The sequence below is a fragment of the Canis lupus genome, chromosome 29, assembly GCF_048164855.1.
Source record: "Canis lupus baileyi chromosome 29, mCanLup2.hap1, whole genome shotgun sequence".
In the NCBI taxonomy this organism is placed as follows: Eukaryota; Metazoa; Chordata; class Mammalia; order Carnivora; family Canidae; genus Canis; species Canis lupus.
In genome coordinates this window covers 9,534,370-9,558,550 of record NC_132866.1, presented here as the reverse complement: position 1 = coordinate 9,558,550, position 24,181 = coordinate 9,534,370, and the positions used below count along the sequence as shown (strand labels likewise).

The following is a 24,181-nucleotide window of genomic DNA, read 5'->3' as shown; positions in this document are numbered from 1 at the left end:
CCCCGGGCCTGCGTCTCCCCGGGGTGTCCTGGGCTCCCCGGCCCCCCCCCACACCAGACCTGCGTCTTCCCCGGGGTGTCCTGGGCTCCCCGCCCCCCCCCACCGGGCCTGCGTCTTCCCGGGGTGTCCTGGGCTCCCCGGGACCCCCCCACACCAGGCCTGCGTCTCCCCGGGGTGTCCTGGGCTCCCCGGCCCCCCCCCACACCAGACCTGCGTCTTCCCCGGGGTGTCCTGGGCTCCCCGCCCCCCCCCCCACCGGGCCTGCGTCTTCCCGGGGTGTCCTGGGCTCCCCGGGACCCCCCCACACCAGGCCTGCGTCTCCCCGGGGTGTCCTGGGCTCCCCGGCCCCCCCCCCCCCCCGCACCGGGCCTGCGTCTCCCCGGGGTGTCCTGGACTCCCCGCCCCCCCCCCCACCGGGCCTGCGTCTCCCCGGGGTGTCCTGGGCTCCCCGGCCCCCCGCCCCGCACCGGGCCTCGTCTTCCCGGGGTGTCTAGGCTCCCTGGGACCCACCCCACCCCGCACCCCAGCGACGCACGCAGTGAGCGCGTGTGTTGGCGGAGCAGGAGGGGCGCCGGGCTCCAGACAGGCGGTGTGGCTCTGGGGCCTCCCCCGGGGGAGCAGGCGGTCCCACTCCAGGTGAAGACAGAAAACAAAAGCACGAATTAACGGCAAAAACCGTCTTTCCCCCTAGTGAACTGTCCCTTCTGAAGAGCTGCACCAAGGCAGCTTGTGCTGACAATCGGTCCTCAAACTAAAATATTCTAAATTTTCTCCCAAAGACTCTGAGACAGGTGGGATTTTATGTTCAGGAAATGTATGCATTCCATTCTACATATTTGGGTGCATGGCAAATGTTGTTGCCCAAAGAGTTGTCTTTGGTGCTGAGGATACGTTTTATTTTCTCAAAGGAACGATATGGTACGTTGGGTTACTACTCAGGTCTGCAAAAATACCATTTTGTGCATGGTGTGCACTCAGCTGGAGGAAGGCACTACTCGTCGCTGCCCAGCAGCTGATACGGCACCTGAGCCCCGCTTACCTGGATGTCAGAAAACGAGTTCTCTGATGCCTGCTTCATTTTTTTTTTTTAAGATTTTATTTATTTATTAGAGACAGGCAGAGACACAGGCAGAGGGAGAAGCAGGCTCCATGCAAGGAGCCCTACATGGGCCTTGATCCCAGGTCTCCAGGATCATGCCCTGGGCTGAAGGTGGCGCTAAGCCGCTGAGCCACCCGGCTGCCCTAATGCCTGTTTCATTGGGTGAATTGCCCTTGGCTTAAATGAGTCGTGGTAATCTGATCCTCCTTCCTCTATGACTGGACCAGGGATGGGCTTGTGATCCAGTTCTGATCAGTGAGAAGTGAGGGGGCTTCCCATCCGGATGAAACACAAAGCCTCCAGAGAGAACCTTTATCCCCACCCTCACTTCTTTGAGAGGCTGGTATGATGACCTGCTACCGGGCATGCTGGCAGCCATCTACTGCTGATGAAGTGACAAGCATAGGAAAGCCCAGAATGCTGGGGACAGGGGGGAGGAAGGAAGGATCTAGCTGAGTTGTTGAATAACTGCCTATCTCCAGGCTGTGTTAATCTGTGTTCATTGTTTTATGATTATCACTTGTAGCTCAATGCACTGGAACTGAGACAAACACTTTGCATTCTCCTAGGTGGAAATTCATTCCAAGCTCCAGACAAAAAGACCTGGAACATTTCATTCTATTTAACAAGCTTTTGGTATGTACTAGTGAGCCAGACACCCTACAAGCACAGTAGGTCATGAAGATGGCTCAGAGGCTTGCCTTTTCCTTTCGTGGTTTCACGAGGAGACAGACATGAAACCGATCCTAAAATTCGTGTGAAAAGACAAGCGACCCAAAAGCCAAAACAATCTTGAAAAAGAAGAACAAAGTTGGCAGAACTCACATTCCTCAATTCCAAAGCTTACCTCAAAGCTGTAGTAATCAAGAGTGCGTGGTGGCTGGCATAAGGATAGACATAGATCAATGGAATAAAATGAAAAGTCCAGAAATAAACCTACTCATCTATGGTCAATTGATTTTTTACACGGTTGCCAAGACAATTCAATGGGGGAAAGAACAGTCCTTGCTACAAATTGTACTGGGACAATTGGCTATCCACATGCAAAAGAATGAAGCTGCACCCCTTCCTAATGCTTTATATCAAAATCAGCTCAAAATAGGGACACCTGGGTGGCTCAGCGGTTCAGCACCTGCCTTCAGCCCAGGGCGTGGTCCTGGAATCCCAGGATCAAGTCCCACATTGGGCTCCCTACATGGAGCCTGCTTCTCCCTCTGCCTGTATCTCTGCTTCTCTCATGTGTCTCTCATGAATAAATCTTTTTAAAAAATAAAAAATTAAAATTAGCTCAAAATGGATCAGACCTAAACGTAAGAGCTAATATTAGAAAAGTAGGTATAAATCTTTGTGACCTTGGATTAGGTAATAGTTTCTTAGATATGATACCAAAAGCACAAGCAACCAAAAAACAATATAGATAAAGTGGATAAAGAAAAAAATAGATGAAATTACCACCAGGTTTGTCATAATTTGCAATAATAGGAAGCTAATACTGGTCCGTAGGATGAGCAGCAGTGGGAAGACAGTACTCTTCCTGGGCCTGAAGTGTCAGAGGGAAGAAGCAGTGTTACCAGAGAACCTGATGAGGACTGAAGCCATGGAAAAGGGGCCATCAGACAGGAGCTGCGATCCTAGAGGCAGTCATGCCAAGAAAAGAGGAAATGCTAGAAAAAGTGGAAGTGGGGGTAAAACACGTTGGTCTCTCTCTCTCTCTCCCCGCCAACGTCTCTTCACATGACTTTATCTCTCATTGGCTAAAGGCCAGCATGAAGGCAGAAGCAAGAGAACCTGTGTCATACACTCCATAGATCAGTCTCTGGGCAGAGCAAGGCTAATAAAGGGGGGGATTAATTTGAGTTAAGGGTGGGAACAAATAACCAACACGATGGGTAAAAGGTGTACAGGGTCTATTTAGCTAGGTATAATAGAAACTTCACTATAGGATCTTAGCCAAAAATAGTTATAATCTTCCATGTGACATTAGAAGTCTAGAAGAGCAGTCCAGGATTAGTGCATTGGCTTAATTAGCTCAACCCAGAATGGGCACATGTCACTGCTGCTCATAGTCTGTTGGTCAGATCTTGCCACATGGCCTCAATCCCACTGCAGGGGAGGCTGGGAGACTTACCTTCTATTTCTCTGTTTCCCTATCCCTTCTTTACTGTCAAAGCCTCCTTTCCACCATAGAGGCAAAAAAAAAAAAAAAAAAAGAAAGAAAGACAAACAAAAAAACAAAACCCTAACAAAAACCACACAAAAAAATACCTTCCCTCCCAGCTTTCCTTGTACCTCCGGTATGGAATATAGCCCAATCTTGACCAATAGGACTAAGGAGAAGTCTATTGAAGTTCTCGTCGAAAATGTTTTCTCCACAATAAAAATAGACATTGAGAGGAAATGCTTCTCTTTAGCCAAATGTCATGTCCACCTGTGTTGCTCAAAATGAGGCAACCCTCTTGTGGCCACGTGAGGACAAATTAGCAAACAAGGCAGAAAGAGCTTGAGTCCTTGATGACATAACAAAGCTGCTGGACCCAAGCTGCGACTGCCCTTCCCCTGGATGTCATTATAAGAGATAATAAATGTCCTTGTTGCATAAACCACTTTTGACCAGGTATTCTGTTATTTGCACGCAAAGCAACCCAAATGATGCATTTCTTTCTTAAGCTAGTTTGGTTTAGATTTTCTATTACCAAGATATAAAGAATCCTAACTTGTGCAACCAGATGGATCCAGAAAGTAGGAACTGTGCCTGAAATGGGAAAGACTGATTAGCACGGTAGTCACGCACAGTAATTAGGAACAGAGTGTTACAAGATGATGGAGCAGAGAGACCAGCGAGGGGAGAACTGACTGAGTAGACTCCCTCCTCCTCTCCTGGGAGATGAGGCTCTGGATCACCCTCCTAATGAGTACGACGTGACAATGAAGAACGGCCAAGTTAGGAGTAACCCAGAGGGGGACATCTGGTAAACAGGCCTTAATGAACACCAGGCAGAGTGGAGGGATGCAGGAGAGTTCCAGGTGGGGCAGAGGTAGAGGGAATGAATACCTTCAGGCACGGAGTCTCCACCAGGCTGCAGCTGGGTCCCAGCTCTTACAAATCAAATGGGAAAACATATATTCTCAGGGGAGACAAGGTTTCTAATATTTCTGGCACTGGGGAAGGCAGCCAGCCACAGGGGGATCCTTCCGGTCCAATCTGATTTGGTGCTAGGAATTCTGGATTTGGGGGCTGTGTATGTCCAGCCAGGACCGAGTTAGGTCATCTACAATACGTTTATAGTGGCTAGTGTCGTAAACATGTCACTTGGTGTAATTCGATATTCAGTGTATCTCTCTGGGAGATCTTGGCACTCCTCATGGGCCAGGCTCCAGGAGAAGGTAGAAAAGTTAGTAAAAACTCAACCTCCTGGTTCTCTGGTAGCTCCCACCCTGCTAGTGATTACGAGTCTGATGAAAATCTGCCCCTTTTCTGAGTGCTTCATTCCTTAATGGATGTTTGTTGAGGGGTCCACTATGTGCTAAACCACAAGCTGGATGCTGGAGACACAGTCTTGACAGCAAACAAGGCCTGTACTCATGGAGCTGACAGTTTCTAGAGAGAGAGTCAGACATCGAGCAAGTGAAACAAAGACGATTATATGGTACCTGCTGTGTTAAATGCTTAGAAGGAAAGGATTTGGAGCCAGGCAAGAACTTGACCTGGATAGCAGAGTCAGGGCCATTAGGCTGAGATGGGAAGGAGCCCAGGATGGAAGTCGGGGTGCAGGCGGGGCATCACTTGGTGTTTGGGAACTGCTTTGTTCAAAGGGGGGAAATGACCACAAGTGTGTCTGAAGAGTCTCCTGCTATAAAACAACACAACCAAAAAAATAATAATAATAATAAAAAAATAAATAAATAACTCAACCCTGTATACACCGTGTTTTGTAGGGCACTAGTGGGCTCACAGAAAATAAAGGAAATTTCTACAGGAACACAAAAGAGAGCTGGGAAACTGGAGATGGGAGCTCTTGACACATGAAACACTGCCCACCTGGCTGCAGGTGCGCTCTGAGGCGGCTGGGGGCAGAGAGCCTGAGCATCCAAAGGCCTGCTACACACACTGTTCAGCGTAAGGGCATCACGTGCCCGTGAGATGCCAGGCTCTGCGAGCAAGATAGACAAGATCCCTGCTGTCGCGGGCAGACGCCAGCTGGCAATCTTATCAGGGAGAGAGACAACAAACAAGGAACAAATAATTTCAGATGGTGGCAATATGAGGAAATTAGAAAGCATATTGCGGTAAGGAATTACCGACCAGGTGGTGAGGAGTGTGAGTGGGTTACTTGAGCTGGGGTAGTCTGGGAAGCCCCCTCTGAAAAGCTGACGGTTCAGTTAAGAAGGGGAATCAGCCATGTAAATCTCCGGGGAGTGGGGGTAGGAGGCAGAACTTTCCTGATCTAGAAACCTCTCCTCCTAGTCTAGACACTGATCTGAAAGCTTCTGAGAGGAAACAAAGCCCAGGACTGGAATGTGTCTGCCTTCACTGTCAAGACTTTGGGGCCAGGGTGCCCAAAGAACCGCAAGTGTGAGAGGGGGGGTGCACACCACTCCTGGTGCTTCCCACCCAGACGCAGACAGGAGAGGAAGCACCTGCCCTGGTGTGGTTTGGCCAGAGAGCAGAGGGGCTGCTCGTAGTCACATGTACAACATGAACTCAGAGAAAGGCACGTACACCGTGAGTACTGCTTACCCGGGGTGGGAAGGGGGAGAAGAGACAACGAGAGGTGATTAAATCTGTACTGCTTCAGTGATGTGTTAATTTTATCACTTAAGAAGAGAAATTTAATTTTAAAAATATTGATTTTTATTGTCAATAAGTGCGAATTATCTTTTTTAAATATTTTATTTATTTTAGAGAGAGCATGAGCCAGCACACCGGCCAGGAGAAAGGCAGAGGGAGAAGCAGACTCCCCACTGAGCAGGGAGTGTAGTGGGGCTCCATCCCGGGACCCTGGGTTCATGAGCTGAGTCAAAGGCAGATGCTTCGTCAACTGAGCCACCCAGATGACCTTAAGTGCAAATTATTAATCAAAAAATGCAAATGAATATTTTCCAGACTCTCAAGGCCTCCAGGTCTAATAGTCTAAAGAGGATTGTTAACCTCCACACCCTACAGTCACCTCCCTCTTTTTATGGAAAAGAGCCACAGCCGTATTAGTAAACAGCAACGGGCCAGGGAAACTTCTGCACCTGGAGTGATTTCCAGTTGACAAAACAAACAACCAGTATCAGCCTGAGGACATTTGGGAACATGTGTAAGCCCTGCTCCTCCTATCATCTTCCAAGTGTCTCCTTCCATTTGCTTTTCTTTCATTTTGTTAATATTAAAGAGGACTTGTAAGTAAATTAAAAAGGTCAATGAATTAAATTTTTTTTTCTAATCCCTCTTACGTCCATAAGTGTCTTAATGTGTGGCACCTGGCTCAGCTGGTTAAGTATCTGCCTTGGGCTCAGGTCATAATCCCAGGGTCCTGGGATTGAGCCCCAAGTCAGGATCCCTGTCCAGCAGGGAGTCTGCTTCTCCTTCTCCCTCTGCCCCACTGGCTTGTGCTCTTACTCACACACACTCCCTCTCAAATACATAAATAAAAAAATCTTTTAAAAAGTGTCTTAATGTTATCACACCTTCCATATATTTGTCACCCCCAAACACGACTACATGCCCTCAATAATGCTTTAGACCAGTGCTTTTTGAATGTTAGTGTGCATTTAATCACCTGGGGATGGCTGCCTTCGGTTCAGGGTGTGTGTGATCCTGGGGTCCTGGGATGGAGTCCCATCGGGCTCCCCACGGAGAGCCTACTTTTCTCTCTGCCTGTGTCTCTGCCTCTTTCTCTGTCTCTCATGAATAAATAAATAAAATCTTTAAAAAAACCCTGCAGATTTTGATTCAGTAGATCTGGGAGGGAGCCTCTAATTGTCCATTTCTAATTCCCAGGTGATACCCATGCTGGTGATCGAAGATCTACACCTGTTGGACAGGTGGACTGGAGCTACAGAACAATTTAAATATATTTACTCACCTTGGAAGGCCAGAGTGAGTTTTTTTTTTTTCTTATTATTGAGATATAATTCATCTGCCACAAAATTCACTTTTATAGTATATGATTCAGTGTTTTTTATTATATTCACAAGAATGGTGCAATGTAACCATCACCACAATCAACTTCAGAACACTTTCATCACCTCGGGAAGAAAACCACAACCCATACCCATTAGCAGTCACTCTCCATTCTCCCCAGGCGCTGTGAAGAATTTAGGCTAAGGGTATAAATGCTGATTGCAACTTATTTTAGTTATGATGGGCAGGAACATCTTCTCTGAGAAGGTGACATTTGAGAAGAGACTTGAATCATGGGAAGTAATGAGTCACGCAAAGATACAGGGAAATCGTATTCTGCTCAGAGGCAATGGCAGAGAAAAGTCTTTGAGGACAAAATGAGTCTGGCACATTCGAAACATCAGGAAGGCACATGGAGCTGGAGTGTGGGACCCAAGGGAGAGAGTGCTGGAAAATGAGTTTGGCTCTGATTCTCATTATCGGTAATTGACCTACGTTGTTCTGTTTCTAGAAACAGTTAGGATTGGTGGTGACTTGAAGATGACCATGAATTCTCTGACATTCCTCCCTTTGAGAAGGCGGGTTTATGTCTCCTCCCCTTTAATGTGGGCCCCACGACGGTCTGACCAATAGAATACGGAAGAGACACTGTGCCAGTTTCTAGATCTAGGCCGTAAGAGATCATAAGCTTCTACATTCTGTTTAGTGGAACATTTACTCTTGGAACCAAGTCTATCGTCTAGACTGTGAGGAAGCTCCAGACACACGGAGAGGCCATGCATAGGGCACAGGTGAGCTGCCAGCCAAAGTCTGTGTCACCTGCCAGCCATGTGCATGAGCCTTTGGGACGTCCAACCCCACCGAACCTCACCTGGCTCTGGTTCTAGCTTCTGAGTGCAGTTACATGAGCGCCCTTCCTCAGCACAAAAACCACCTAGTGGAGCCCAGCCCACCCGCAGAATCACAAGAGAGATTTTTAAGTTACTGCACCAGTTTTTTTTGTTTTTGTTTTTTTTTTTTTTTATGATCGACCTAGAGAGAGAGAGAGGCAGAGACGTAGGAGGAGGGAGAAGCAGGCTCCAAGACGGGAGCCCGACGTGGGACTCGATCCCGGGACTGCCAGGCAGGCACTAAACCACTGAGCCACCCAGGGATCCCCTGCACAAGGTTTTGATCTGGAGATTTACTTCCTTCAACTTTGATCAATATTCTTACATGACTTCCTCGATAATTTCTTCCTTCCACTTTTTCGTTCCCTGTCTGCATCTTTGTTAATGAGATGTGGAACTTCATGAATTGATTCTCTAAGCCTGGGACATTTTCTTCTTCATATTTTAAATCTTTCTTTAATTCTATTTTTTCAGACATATTTTTGTTTACCCTCAGCCTTCTATTGCATTTTTTATTTCAGACTACGAGAGAGGTTCGGTTGTAGTTTGATCTTGCTTTTGTCTGCTCTGTGGGTGTCAGGAGAGGGTGGGACAAGGTGAAGAGACAGGCTCTGCTTAGAGCTATTATTAATTTTCAAATGCTCAACCCTAGTTCTGCTCCCCCCATTGTTCCTGGTGTGTCAGAGCCTCTCCTGGGTCTGCAGTGCAGACTGGGTTTTGTTCAGGCTGAAGCCCCACCTCCCCCTCTTACCCCAGCTCTGGGCTGAGCCTCCTGTGTCCTGATTCTTCTATGACCAGACCTCTATCCATTTTCCGGTGTCCACAAACACAGATCAGTCTCTTGACTGATGTGCCATCCCAGTTTGCTTCGTTAGGGTCCCAACAAACTTAAAAAGAAAAAATTCCTTTGCTGTCAGGTCAATGAATTCTTGAAGGAGAGAAGCTCTGTCTGCTTCATTAATGAGAATTTCTTTTTTTTTTTTTTTTTTTAGAATTTCTTTTTCACCACATAGGGAGATAGTGGGCCGTAAACATCCTTTTATTTGTACAAATCCACCTGTTTGCTGTCATAACGTTACTTTGAATTATTTTCTGCTCAGAATTTAAAAATAAGCTCTAAGCATTGCCTGCGAAATGTTTTGTTTTTCTCACGTTCTCTGCCATATGCCCTTCATTTCCAGCAAGGCCGCATTTATGTGAATTTAAATCGACCCAATAAGGAATGTGGCATAAAAATATTAATGAAACCTCACTTTATGAGCAAATCTGAAACATTCAAATGTCGCCAAATTGAAGCAATTTTTTTTTTGCTTTTGATAATGAATTAGTGTTTGGGTGGAGAAGCCTTCCAAGGCTCATTGGTCAAGTGAATGATTAAAGGTGCGCAGACAGTCTTGCCACATGGTGGCGCCACTTCAGGAGGTTTCTCCTGGGACAGTAGGAGTCTCCATGTTCATGGGCACTGAGACTCGGACTTGTGATTTTAGTGTAATTAAAAAAAAAACAAACAAAAAACTTTCTTACATCTCAAGTAACTTTTAACTAAGCATTATGCATTAGTACTAATTCAAGCACAGAAAAATGCTCCTGGTTGAATGAAGTGGGAAGCGAATAAAGATGGGGAAAAAGCCTTGAACACAGGCCCCTGGGACACGCCACAAGGTCACTTACAGGAAGGTGTCCCGCACACGGTGCGAGGTGATGCTGGCGGGGTAAAACCTGGAGCAAAGGAGAAAATCAGCCACCGTGATCATAGATACAGGCTCTCTGGAAGTATCACCTTTACTTTTATGCTTGTGCTCATGGGAACATTTGGCGTCCATGATCTGAGTGTTGAATTTACACAAGAACTTCAGAAAAAAGTCTTGCAAAATGTGATCACTGTGAACAATTCTATTCCTGAATAAAGGCTTTCTGTTAGCAGAGAGCTATTACCTACATCGTCTTGTTTAGGCCTCGCAGGGCCTATGAAAAAGGTGGGCGGTGGGGCTGTTTTAAACATGATGAAGCACTTGGGTACCTGCCCCAAGTCATGGCTACAGGGGAGATGAATCAGGACCTGGCATCCAGCCTTTGGACTCCTTATTTGGAACTGACAGATGGGTCCTTTGTATGACAGGCTCCTTACAACCCAAAGACGTGAGATATGCCATGGTCAACTAAATTCAGTGCCCTGAACAGCAATTTTGAAAATTAAATATTTCTAATGGAACTTAGATTACTTTTGAAATTTTCTTTGAAAAATTACTACTCACATGAAATAAAATTCCTAGAATAGAAGAAAAAATAAAACGTGGGGAGACAGTCCTCCTCTTTCCCTGTCCTCCGGTCTCCACCCCTTGCTGTCGCTAGCTGCTGGCATGAATTTCCAGAAAGTCATTATTTTATATATTATAAACTATTGTAGGGCACCTGGGTGGCTCAGTCTGTTAACTGTCTGACTCTTGATTTTGGCTCAGGTCATGATCTCAGGGTTGCGAGATTGGGCCCTGTGTCAGGCTCTGTGCTGGGTATGGAGTCTGCTTAAGATTCTCTCTCTCCCTCTCCCTCTGCCCCTCCCCTCTCTAAAATATATATATATATATATATAAAAAAATATATATATATACATATATATATAAATGCAGTGCAGTATGATTTTTTTCAGAGCATAGAATTAATATACTGCACATAAAGTATGCATATATAAATTTATACCCTTTTTTACCCAAATGATAACATATTCTATATACTGTTACGTACCTTAATTTTTTTCCCCACTCACCTAGGTGTCTTGGAGAGTTTTCATTGTTGGTACAAGGAGCTCTGTTCTTTCTAATGGTTGTTTTGTTCTCCATTGCATGGTTGCACATTTGATTCATTCAGTGCTGATGGAATTTTAGGTAGTTTTGCCATCTAGAAATGGTCTCAGAGTAACTGCTCGTTTTCTGAAAGGACAACTTGATTTTATGAGGTCGGTAGAAGCTGACAATGACCTTTCCTGTTTACCGGAAGCACTTCTAGTTTTATAGTGTTTTGTTCTGTTTTTAAGGCTGCTTTGTTTTGAAAAGTGGCTGGTCCTAGTCAAATAGTCAAATATAGAACTGCCCCCAAGTAAATTAAAGTGCAGCTCCAGGCAGTTGAGACTGGATCCTGATCCCAGAAGACTTGGAGAAAAACAGAGAGCTGCAGAATCTGGGTACCTGCAAGCTCCCTGGCCTCTGTTATCCTCCCTAAGGGCTGCAGAGCCTTCTGGAAAGCTGCCGCCTAGCCTGGGTCAGATTGCTTACACGCCGCTGCTTCCCAGGCCAGCGTTCCCAACCTTAAGCCAGTGCACATTTATAGAACACTTCCATGTGATCCTGGCGGAAGGCAGACCACGGGCGGAGGGCAGTGCTGAGAAGTCCTAACATCAGGAAGAGAGGGCCTTTTCTCAGCTCTCCTCATGCTAAGAGGATCCTGGGTAAGTAAGTTTCAGACTGATGGCTTTCTTCCTTTGAACAACGTGTGCCTTTCAACTGGTTTGGCTACTGAGATTAGAGGGGATAAATGCATTTCTTGCTTTTCTTTCCTTATAAAGGGAAATTAAAGGCACATCTGTGCTGCTTATTTCCAAACTCCTCCACCCCCTTGTCTCCTGAGCCGCATGAACTGTATTTTTTTCTTTCCAATAAGTTACTTTTGGTAGGATAAGTCCCCATTGATCTAGACCCTGGTCCCGTCATTCGTAAAATAAGGGTTTTTGACTGGATGAAATTTCATTCTTCTGGCCTCTGTTATGATTCTGCCTATTGCAAATGGGATTTTCAAGTATTTATGGTTCTGTGGAATGATGATTTAATAGACCCCCTGAGGCCCTAATACAGTGAGACTTTATGGGAAAAAGTTATTTTAAAACTCCTAATGGTGTTGACTTTGACATATTTGCCGTGTTTCTCTAGACTCACACAAGTACCTTTTCAGACCATTTCTGAAGTTGTGGCTGCCAGCTCGAGTTGCCACGTGATTTCAACAGAAACAGTGTTTTTGAGTCTGACGTGGTGTCAGTTATAACTGAATCTTCAGGCCACACCGAAGTAAGGCAGAGTGCTAAGCCTCATTCAAAAATCTTATGGTTTAGTAAAACACAGTGCAGTGTGTGTGTGCGTGTGGGTCCTATTTCATAGCATGTTCCATTAAACAGAAATGCACAGACTGCCATTCCTTATCCCACTCATACCACGTACACTCTAACTATGTAATGTCTGCATATGTGTGTGCATAGGTGGCAAGTCTCCTCCAGCTTTAGCTGCTGCTTCCAAATTGGCACATTGTCCTTCCTAGTGAATACCTGTTGGCTACTTTGGGATTGTCCTACTCTCAGGTCCAACCGGTAGGGTCCTGTTTCCCTCCACGTCCTCCTGCACAGACACCAATACCAGGTGGGTCTTGTGGCTGTTGGTGGTTGACTTCTGGAAAAGTCTTATTGTCCAGTTTTGTTTTAAAAGTCCACTTGATTTTCCTATCTTGTTGCTCTGTTTATATGGGGAGATTTGGGAAGATCTAAGAACTCTGCTGCCACCATGTTCCCAGAATGCCCCTTGTCAGGGTTGTCATCGCCGTATCAGGAGACCGCCTCGCTTCTGCAGTAACCCTAATGGGTAGTAATATGGTCTGGCCCAGAAGCAAAGGGAACGGGGAGGAAGAATCCAGAGGTTTCCGTGAATGTGCATTGGAGAGACAAGAGGAATGAAACAGAGGGAAAATTAAAACACAATCATTCATCCTTTCACTTCTTTTAGCAAACACTCAAGTGGCTCCACGTATTGGGTTCTGGGAATGATGGTATCATCATAAGCCACTGTCACATAAGCCCAAACCCTGCAGAGCACCTGGGCTGGAGGGAGGCAGATACCAAGCAGCAATCACTGCAAGGTGCAGAATTACCATTAGGGTCCCAGGGGATGTGATTGAAAGAACACAGTCCTATCAGTGGAAATGGGAAAGTCAAAGGGGCTTTAGGTTGAAGAAGAAAGATACGAATTCACATTTCAAGAGGCTATTTGTGAATCATCTAAGTAGAAATCTCTGCCAGAATTAAAACCACAGTGGGTGCAGAAGGAAGCGAGGAACAGTGGTCTAGATTTTGTGCCTTCTGCCTGGACTCAGCAGAGGAAGTTAAGGGAACTAGTGGAATCTTCTGAGGAGACCAGGCTGGAAGACCAAAGCCTGGATCTTATTGAATGGCTCCCCTGAGAGGGTGCAGTGAGCAACCGGGAAAGGTGGAGGAGAGCCGGATTTTGTAGCACTTATGTAAGCAGACAGAAGTTCAGAGAAAGTGGGGGTGACAATGTCAGATGCTGTGGAGATGCTGAAGGAGGATGAGGACGGAGCAAAGGCCAGAGTCTGTGGATCCTGGGCCACTTCTGAGTGTGGTCACCATCAGGGAACATTGGTTGAAAGAAATAGAAACTCTGAGTTGAGAAGACCTAGCTCTGGGCTGTAGCAACTCCTTGCATCCTGGCTTCTTAGCTAGCACCTGCTTCCTTCTACTGAGGGTGGGCTGATATCTACTGGGTTCCTAACCTTGTTCCTCCCTCAGGCCATCACGTACAGTCTCCGGGTGTCTCTGGTACTGATTCCAGCCTCCATTCCTCATTGCCTTGTGATTTATGCCCCTACCCCCATTGATTGACTTCCACGGCCTTAATTATATATCAAGAGAGAAGTTCTGATTGGCTCAGCTTAGGCCCATTAGCAGCTTCGAGGAGGCGGATTGGTGCCATAGACAGGACGCTGAGTCAGGGGTGGGTGGGGAATGAGCCATTTTCATGGCAGGCCCTCAAGAATTGCCTACTTAAGTGTGATTTTATGGGAGTAAAGTAGTAAAGCTGGTTGCAATGATGGGTGCTGCTAACTGCATGCAAGGATGTGTACAGAATGGGCCAGGGGCATGGGGGGCGTAAAGGACAACACTGGGGGGCCAGGACAAATGTAATTCAGCAGACTGTGGAGTACTGGCCTGTAGACAACCAATCTCACTATGATGCTGACCGTGCTCCGTATCTCTGATTCCCGAGGAGATGAGAAGCCTGGGTGAGATAGTCCATCCTGGCATGGGAGGTCCTATCCCAACTCAGAAGGCAGGGCAGGGGACCGAGATCCAGGTGGTGAGACAAGGGAGCAGCCCACCGTGCCTAAGAAATGAATACAGGAAGGCCAGTCTTTGTGGGCTCATCTGAACTGTTTGAGAGTCACTGGACAGTCCACAATCCCTGTCCCCAGTCCTTAAGTCGGCTGTGTATAGAAGGGGTAGATACCGATGTGTTTGTATAATCCTAGCCTGCTGTGGCAAGCCTGTGCGTGTGTTGCAATCTCGGGCAATGGTTGTGTATGGCAGGAGCAACTCAAGATCGCTGCCACCTTGCCAACGTTTCATAAATGTTGTTAATGAGGGTGTTTAAAATTGACACGGTGGAGAGAGTCGCTGGGACGAGTGAGTGCTCCGAGTTTGTGACCTAAAAAGGGGAAATTCTGCTCCGCACTCAAGTCAGGGACCAGCCCTTGCAGAGCCCCGTGCCAGAATTGGTGCCAAAGAATTATAAAGAGATTAAACCCAGCGACACAGGCTGATGTTGTTCTAGCAAAGAGGGCTAACTTTCTGTAGTCAAGCTGTTCATGTCGGTTCAGGAATGACTAACATTGGTTGTGTTTCAGTATTCTGGGGCTCCGAAGAAATTGCCAGCATTTACCAAAGGGCTGCCTCTCCTCAGAGTAGTTGCCTTTATTAATGCTTATCAGATCCTAACTTGCAAGGCTTAGACCATGAATGATTCTTTCTTTCTGGTTGTGCTCATTCGGTGTGAAGGGACAGTACAGAGTATGATGAGGGTACAGCCGGAGTAATCCTTTTTTAAAAGATTTTATTTATTTATTTGAGAGAGAGCGTGAACAGGGGAGGTGGCCGGCAGAGGAGAGGGAGAGGCAGACTCCCCGAGGAGCAGGGAGCCAGACTCAGGGACAGGCCCCAGACCCGAGATCATGACCTAAGCCAAAAGCAGACGTTCAACCACAGAGCCACCCGGGCACCCTGGGAATGATCATTTTTAAGTGGGGCCAAGTTTTTCATTTTTAGGGGACATAATTTTGTTGGTCAGTCTGGGAGCTTAAAAAGCATGGCTTTGTATTCACTTCTGGTTATTCAAAAGCCCACTCCTGTGAATCTGTTTCTGCCGAAATGGATAATGAGGCTCAAGTTAGGATCTGACAAAGTGATTTTGCGTCTCATGTTTCATAGCAAACAGATGAGACAACCAACCCTTGAGTCCTGGTTGGTCACAAGATCATCCTGTCATGTGTTCCAGTTCTTTGAAGAACATTTGGTGATGTTATTGTTTGCATCACCTGGTGGAAGTTTCGCTATTTGGCATTTCTCGGATTTGCTTCCCTGGTCCCCAACACCAGCCTGCTCTACTACCCTGGGACTGCCAATGCCAATGCTTTTGCAAATGCCTCTCCCTAATTGAGCATAAACAAGGAGATTCAGGTTGTCTTGTCTTGGTTAACAGGTGTGGGGGGAATGACCCAACCACAGATGCCCCCCCTCGGAGAAGCAAATAGAGAAGGAGCCATGTCCATGGGCAGTCACTCATTAGTACCAGAACTTCTTATCAGATGGGCAGATCCTACTGGTAGGGAATTCAGGAAGCTGTCCTTTGGGGGGGGGTGTTCACACATGGCAAGATTAGTCCTCAGGCCCATGTTCCAGAAGCCAGGTAGTGGTCAGAAACGTAGTCCTAGGAACCCAGGCAATGGGGATGAGAGAGGGGGGCTAAGCTGAGGCTTGGGAAGCAGTGCTTGGGCTCAGTCCACTGAAGGCATCGGGTTCCACATCTGAAGTCCAACCAGAAAACTTAATCATTCTGACGATAGTTTTAGATCAATGAAGTCTCCATTGGATAGCTTTCTTCTGTCCTCTCCGCCAGTTTTCTATAGAAGCAGGTCTGTCTGTGCTTTCCCCAGAGATTCATGGAGCACCGAGGTGGGCGCAGGAGAATTCCCCTCGGGGATTGTCTGACTTTCCTCTTGTTCAGTTATTTTGAAGAGTGCTTCATTGTCTCTGTTTTCTTCCCATCTTCAAGCTATCCTGAGGGTCCAGCAGTTGTACACATCTACTTTCTCTTTCTCATTATTTTATATCTTTTGTGGTGGAAGTACTGGGATATGGGTCACTACCCCAAAAGTTAATTAAAAAAAAAAAAAACAGGAAAATTTGATTAAGATGGGTTTTATTGTTGTTGTTATTCTTGTTGGGAAGAACTATAGACTGAGCAAATGGGACTTAACAGTCTTGTTTATAAGGACTTTTTAAATTATATGGTTGTTATTATTATCCTTAACTTTTTAAAGATAAGTTTACAATAAAATTGCCCAAAGAACAAAAGTCTTAAAAAGCTATTTTCTATTTTACATAATAAAATTGCCTGATGTCAGCTGAAACTCTCTAAGGCCTAATAATTGCATTTGTCTTATGTCATATAAAAGGCATAAATACCTTTAATTTCCTAGTGCAGCTCTAGCATATGGCTCATCAGTATAATATTTTGGCTCCAATATAACTGGCACTGATATTGCATCCACACTCAAGATTTCTGCTGGGTCTGCCTTCCCACCCCTCATCCCATTTCCTTCCGCCCTCCCCTTGGCCTGTAGGTCCCAATTATGTTCATACTGTATCTGATTTCTAAAAATGACAGCACAGTTTAGCTTTTGGATTCAAGTGATGTCTGAATGTTTGTGGGTTTCAACAGCTTGTTTTCATAAGAAATATGGTTTTGCTAATATCCAATCTGCAAAGGACTATATGAAAATTGTGGGTAAGGAGAATCTTATATTTGAATGTGTCATCAAATATCTGTCTGAGCAGGAGGAAAAGAGACCCCTTACTGCAAACCAATATGGGGCTTCATGTTTCCATTTTGGGCTGAGAGACTATGTACTGTTTATAATGTGGGATGCTCAGAGCATCTGGCATGGACCAAGATGACACTAAGGGACCACCAGTCAAGGGACCATGCTGGTAAATTGTTATTTTATCACAGGAGAGTGATAGGATCCATCCCATCGATCCTCCATCATGTGACATCCTTTGTGCTCCAATGCACAGATCTGCAGGATGGCCAGCCAGAGCTGGGTGTAGGCTGGTATAAAGGAAAATTATGGTCCCTCCAGGGGAAATCTTAACAGTTAGCTTTTGCCATGTAACAAAACCACCCCAAAACTTGGGGATTTAAAACAATAACCATTCATTTAGTCTCTGATCCTGTGGATGGGTGTTTAGGATGGGCTCAGCTGCTCCTCTGGGTTTTTCTTTTGGTTGCAGCTGGGATCCTTTGGGTGTCCATGGCCTGCTGTGGGCTGGCTAGCTCTCAGCAGCTCCTCCTCAGCCATGATGCTGAGAGTGTACATATTCAATGTAGTCCCAGAAGGAGGCAAATTTTAGTTGTCCTTTGAGTAAGGACCATAGGGTCAGCCTGTTGGTCCTCAGGTCTCCCCACTCATTGTGCAGCCTATGCCTGGTGGTGTCCTTCTTGTCCAGAGCCCTGTGATGAACTCTCATGTTATCATGGGTGGGAACTAAATTAAGGAGCAAAAGAAAGAACGCTCCAGTGATTCAGTATAACTCTCTCCGGAGGAGATGCCTCGAGATAGAGAATTTCCCATCATGGAGGTATTCAAGCAGACCCAGAGATTCCATGATTATTCCCAGGTTCTGGTTTAGATGTACAAAACTTCAAATGCATCATAACCAGTGCCTGGCCTCTGGCCCCCAGAGAACCAGATTCCAGATGATGAACTAGACCCTTCAAGATCTGTATCAAACATCCTAGGATGTGATTGCCTATGGAGACCCTAGGTCTCTCCATCTAAAGGCAGCACAGGGTGACAAAGCTCTCCTGAGACAAGAAGCCTCTGTGCTTCTGGAGATGTCCTCCATCCCTGCTTTGGCAAAAGCCCTGCCACCGCCTCCAGCCACACTGTGTCCTTGCTCACCCAGCCCTCCACCCTGACAGTCCCTACCCCTATGTCTGATCCTGCCAACCTGATTGTGCCCCCAAGTCCATCACCCCCACAACAGTTCTCTAGTTTCAATACCTTCCTGCTTGATCTAACCTAGGGCAGATCTAGGCTCACCTCCACCCACCTCACCCTGAGACCTCCTTGACCATCCAAGACAGAGACAAGCTATACAAAACAAGATTGTTTTTAAACAGCAAACATTTGGATAAAACTTGGCATCCACTGCAGCTATTAAATCAGATGTTATAGGCCCGAGGAAATGTTTTTGATATGCCACTGTGAAATGGGAAATAAAAAGCAGTTTCAAAAAGAGGCACCTGGCCGGCTCAGTCCATAGAGCATACGACTCTTGATCTTGGGGCTGTAGGTTCAAGCTCCATGTTAGATGTAGAGATTACTTAAAAAATTATTTTAAAAGGAAAATAACAACAGCAAAATAAATCCAAAAGAGTACAAACAGTATGCATGATCCCAATTTTAATTTTGTGGATTTTACTTAAGTTTTTAAATGTACACAATCCTAGATGTCAGTTGGTGTTTCTCTCCGACCTGTAGACTCCAGCTCAAGCCCATGCCTAGTGGATCCCCAAGGTCTACCCCATGGTTTCTGTGAATCTCCAGGGCTTGTATACTCTGGTCTCCTCTGCTCTCAGGTGTTTACTTGACTATTGTAATGACCCAAATATGAATAAAATGCAGCTCCCTCTTCAAGTACCAGCCCCCTAACCTCTGCCAAAAGTAAGACAAAGCAGAACAAAGTGCTCACAAAGCATTGGTGAATGTCTTTGAGTGAAGATCTGGGGCCGAAGAAGAGGGCTGTGTGCTACAATGGAAGAAGAGTGACGTTGGACAGGCATGCTAGTTACTTAAGTGTCCTCCGCTCACATTCAGGGGAATTTTCCCTGACCCTCCTCCATCATTCCGTATCTCACAGCAATGCCCAGGTCCTTCCTCAGCCCCTCTGTCCTCTTCTCTGACTTTCACCTTAAGAACCAAACTTCTTACTCTCCTTTCACATGGGAAGCCCCTTCACTATCTGAGCTTCAGCTCCTGCCACCTACACAGACTAAATTCAGTTCTTTTCCCAAAGAGTCTTCCTTCTCAAGAGGAATTCTGTTGCCGAGCTGTGAATCAGCTGGACTAGGCTGCTGGAGGGTGAAGATTTAAATTTGGCACTCAACTGAAAGTCTCTGGCCTTGATCATCTATAAAATGGTGGCGTTAGATTAGGTCAGTGCTTCTCTACGTAGATCAGGGCCCATTGGTGAGCAGACAGGCCATGAGCACGCCAGGATTCCAATCCCCTCCACTCTTGGTGTGGTCAGGTGGGGCCCAGGCTGGGGATGAGGCTTCAAGCATTCTTGCCATGTCCCCAAGTCAGAGGCTGTGTACCTGTCTTCATAGTATAGTATGTGTGCCAAGACATGAAAGGTCAGGAACCCCCATGAGGAGCTAGAGCTATTGTGCGCCCCGATTCTAATAGCTGGTTGTAGAGACTGACATTGGTGTCACAGGAAGTCTACGTTGTGATTGGGTGACAATGGGTTGTCGGGGTGGTGGGGAATCCTAACCACATCTTATTAAAGTCAGAACGTTTGAATGGAGGGAACTCACCTTGTCATTCATTGAATGGAACACACGTTTACAGGATTCCAAAGCAGGGAGAACCAAACTAGGAAAAGATCTGGGTTGGAATCCCAACTCTGCCACCATATCAGCCAATCAAGTCAGAAGACAGAAATGTCCCCGCTACTTTCACAGAGAGAATTTGACGTAAAGAATTACTCGCTCAGTAAATACCAAGGCAGAAAAGCCAACTCAGAGTCATGATAGAAGGTGGCATCTGCAGGAGGCAGTTATCACACTCAGCACTCAGGGAGCAGAGAGAAGCTGCAATTATTAACATTTAGAAGCTTGGAGGAGGGCTGCACAGAAGGGAACCTCAGGCCCCTGTGGAGGGAGCCCCAGCCATGAGGCAAGCTCTGGGACAACTGCCCACGGGACTCCAGTGCTGCACAGGATGGGATGACCCCGAGGGGAAGCCATGAGGCTGGATGCTGCTCCCACAACTGGGAAACAGACAGGAAGGAGTGTGCTCTCCTTCTTCCTCCCACCTCTGGCCTCCGCCTCCTCTTGCAGAGCCTCAGGAGCTGCTGACCAAGCAGAAGTGGATCTGCAGAGTCCCCACACTGGACTACAGCAGGTTTGAGGCTGGGAAGTAGTAACTGAATAACTAGCCCAGGCTCTCCCCAATGGCGGGGCTGGGTATAGAGGTCTCTGGTCTCTGGGGCATAAGAGACAACTTGTGAGTTCCTTCCAGTCGCCCAGTCTCCACATTCTACAAGGCTGGGCTTTCCCCATCAAAGTTTGTTGGTGGCCTCTGAGATAGGGGATGGAAGAAGACAGGAGGCTGGGGAGAGGGGTGAGGAAGAGCTGTCATGTCACTCAAACCCCACAGAACAGCCAGGTCCCTGCCAGAGGGGTAAGCAAGCAAGGTCTCTCCATAAATCCCCTTCCCAGGCTACGGCTGTTTGTTTGTATTAAAACAGGAACATGATAACAGAGCTATAAGTAGCTCCGCGCTCAGCTGTGCAAGGTAGGGAGTTAGGACAACTGAATTCAGCCACTGGAGGGAGAAGATGAGGTCTCCAACCTGCTGGGCCATTTGGGAACAAGCAGCTGGCTGAGGTCGCTGGGCATGTCGAGCAGCCAAAGTCACCACCGGCCAGGTGAACCTGAGCTCACCTTCAATGAGCAAACATAACCTGGACTCCTCCAGCTGATGCCTCCCATGGGCTCAGCTGACACAGGACCTGACTGGCAGGATGCCACTGTGGCCAGAGGGCAATGCCATAACAGGGCAGGCAGGTGTCATCTGACCTTGCTGGTCTGGTCCAGAGCCCAGTGCAGGGCCTGCAGAGGCCCGCTCAGGGGTGAGGCTGTCTGCTGAAAGCACGCCTGTCCCAGTCCAGATCAGGCTCCAGGCCCTGCTCGCTGGGAAACAAGGGTAGATCATTCCCACCTTCTTGGCCTTGGCTTCCCCATCAGTGGAGGAAGTGTTGCTGACGATGATCTCCAAGCTTCTTCCAACACTAACAACCCAACATGCTCAATGCAGAAGAAAAATCAGAACTTTTTAAGCCTTTAACACAGATACATTCTCATCACATACAAAAAAGAGCGCTTTTTTTAAACATAGAGAATAAAAACGTCCCTAAATAGAAAACTTAGTATAATTGTCTGATGTATCAACAAATCCCAACAGGCTGTTCTCACGGGACAGCGCAGGTTAGTTGCAAAACCTCTCTGAGCCTCCGCGTTATCGTCCATGACATGGGGCCGCCGTGATCTTGTCTCTGATTTCCTAGCTCCCTGTGCCTCCCCACCCTACCTGGAGCACGTAAAATGGGGCATTGGCCCAACCTGGACACCGCAATCTGGGTCTGAGCGACGTCCTCCACCCACAGGCCGCTTGTGCACTGCTCAGCTGCTGTGCTGGTTCTCACGTTTCCACTTCCCTTCCTCCTCCACACTTGGCCCCAGGCCTCATTTCCCCGGTTATGCTCTTGGCTCCTCTCAGCACTGCTCTGGCGACCCAGCCCTGCTAGGCTGTCTGGGCCACCGCAGGAAGCGACGGGCCCAAACCTGGCCCTGTTCACAGATCAATGAGGGGGGATGGGTCGCATCAGCTGGGACTTTCCCAACCAGCTCCAGTTGCCAACAGCTAAACACTCCATGCTCTACTCTGGGAGTAAATGAGCAGAAAAAGAAATGAGAGAAAAAGGCTATCAACCCCTTTGAACTGCATTGAAAAATCTTCCAAGGTGGTAAGTAGCATCACATCCTTCATGAATGCAGGGTCTGGGGCCAACTGGCTCCATCCTTCCTCTTGCTCTCTGCTGGTCTTGACCATGTGACTTGATCCCTCTGGGCCTCGGTTGTTCATCCATCAAAAAAAGAAAATACCTACCCCGTCGCTTTGCTGTAAGTATGAAAGAGCACACAAGCAACCCAGTGCTTGGTACGTGAAAAAGCTCAGTATTTATGGAACGCGTGAAGAAGTGAATTAATGAATCAAAGACTGTCCTGTTTTACATTCAGGGGCTGTGATGATGTGACACCAACAAACCAGTTGAGAAACATCTTCCCAAGCAATTATCCGTTAAAATGAATTTTATATTTTAATCTACCGGAGAGTAGGTTGAGGTTAGCTGGCTGGTTAGGCTCCGTGCAGGAACAAGTGGGTAGAAGAGACCTTTGTGCATTCAGTCTCATTTGTGGCAAGCCACTGGAAAGAATTGGAAGCCTAAACTGTGGATCCTTTTCAAAGATGTGCAGTTTCATTTGAGGACATAGAGGCACTCTTAGCTAAATTAACACCTGGTGCCCGGCGATGGCCACGGAGAGGGACAGGATTGGAATGGTGCGTCACCAGCCCAGTAAACACTTCAGTGTTTACTTCTTAAAGTAAGAAGACACTTAAATGGCTTCTTCAAAAGTTCTTGAAACCATCTGCTTTCTTCTTACTGAGCCTGTGTTATAAATAAAACGTCTTAGTCGCCATTTGTTTTTCCTAGCGCACAAGACAGTTTAGCTGAGCTTTTATTGCAGATGTACCGATTTCTAAGTAGTTGCACCCAAATTCATGATTTTACTGAAGGGATAGAAAGAAGGCAGTATAAACCTTGTTTCACTGAAGGCTTTGCTTATTGAGACTCCAAATAGACCCACTGCCAGCAATAACAGAATAGGCAGGGGTTTATAAGTTTACGCTGTTCCAAGAGCTTTACTGAAATTAACTCACCACCACCATGTGAGGTAGGTATTGCCATGATTCCCATTTTAGAGATGACAAAACTGAGGACACAGAGGTTAAATAACTTGCCAGAGTTTATACACCAGGCAGCGGTCTGGTTCATAATCCCAACCCCTGCCTCCAGAGCGAAGTTGTCCTGGAGATGGATGAGCAAATCTACACACACCTGGGTTTAGTCACACGTGGTGGGAAATGGAAATCTGGTTGCTTGCTTAATGTCCAGCTTGAAAGAAGACAGCACAAAGAGGGAAGCTGATCAGCCATGGACAGGTGTAGACAGCGGTAAGTCAAGGAGACTGATACTGAGGTTCTATCAGAGTACTGCCTTGGGAAGAGGTGGTCATGGCTAAGGAATGTAGACAATCTGGATTCCATAGCGCTTGGCATCTGAACACATCCCCTGTGCCTAGGCAATCTGTTAGAGGAGACGGAGCACCAACTTCTGGGATGGAAGCTAAAAGGTCTGCTTACTTGAGGTGACCAGGACAGCGGTGGTGGGACAGGTGTCAGTGATGATGCCCAATATCCAGCAGTCATGACAGCGTCGGTCCAGGAACCAATGGTGGTGGCAACAGTGATATCAGTGGCCAACCCTGAGCTGACGGAGGGGATGGTTCATGGAGGGAATTTGCGCTGCCGAAGGGATGCAGCTGAAATTGAATACTGAACATTCCCCACCTTCAACATCCTTATGGGACTCCGCCATTTTGGTTGGCCATCCTCTCTCTGTCCTTCTCCCCTCCTCTCAGGGGCAATCCTCCCCGTCTCTTTCACTATGTTTGCTTCCTGTTGCCCTCTGAATGACCCCTCTTCATTTTCAATTGGCTCATCCAAGATATTTCACTTAGAAAGATTCTCTTCCCTAGAAGAATTCTCCTATGACTTGGGTGGAAGTGGGGGAGGGGGAAGGCAAACATTCTTGATCCTCATCCCACCAATCCTTAATTGTACAGAAACCCGGTGTTCATAAACAGAAAAGTAACAATTTTCAAACATTCCCCCCCAACTGTGGAATTATTTTTTCAAACAATAGTTTGTACAGAACTCCAAGATGTGAAACATAAACACTTTAATATAGGGTGAAATTCATGTAACACAAAATTAACCATTTATTTATTCATTCATTCATTTATTTATTTATTTATTTATTTATTTATTTATTTATTTATTATTTTAAATGAACCATTTTAAAGTGAACAACGCAGTTGTATTTACCACATTCACAATGCT

General features: G+C 46.6%; 1 protein-coding gene and 1 long non-coding RNA gene across 15 annotated transcripts in view; one reads left to right on the top strand and one right to left on the bottom strand.

The window, feature by feature from the left end:
• The first annotated feature begins 5,258 nt into the window (after nt 1-5,258).
• The window catches only part of TACC2 (transforming acidic coiled-coil containing protein 2), a 213,260-nt gene continuing 194,337 nt past the window's right edge, over nt 5,259-24,181 (top strand). For 9 of the 14 annotated variants that reach the window (XM_072805039.1, XM_072805047.1, XM_072805038.1 and 6 more), the window contains exon 1: nt 11,390-11,540. Coding sequence is in view for 1 of the 14 variants with exons in the window: in XM_072805042.1 (XP_072661143.1) it covers nt 11,523-11,540 (18 nt within the window). In the remaining 13 variants the exon portion in view is untranslated. Of the gene's footprint in view, nt 5,387-5,564; nt 5,823-7,085; nt 7,185-11,388; nt 11,541-24,181 lie in introns of those variants that run through there. The other 5 variants (XM_072805046.1, XM_072805045.1, XM_072805043.1 and 2 more) reach the window with 3 other exon arrangements.
• Nucleotides 14,965-21,772, bottom strand: LOC140620764 (uncharacterized). Its single transcript, XR_012020474.1, has 2 exons — nt 21,559-21,772; nt 14,965-16,287 (listed from the first exon to the last, which is right to left on the bottom strand). It is a non-coding gene; the product is annotated as an uncharacterized lncRNA (long non-coding RNA).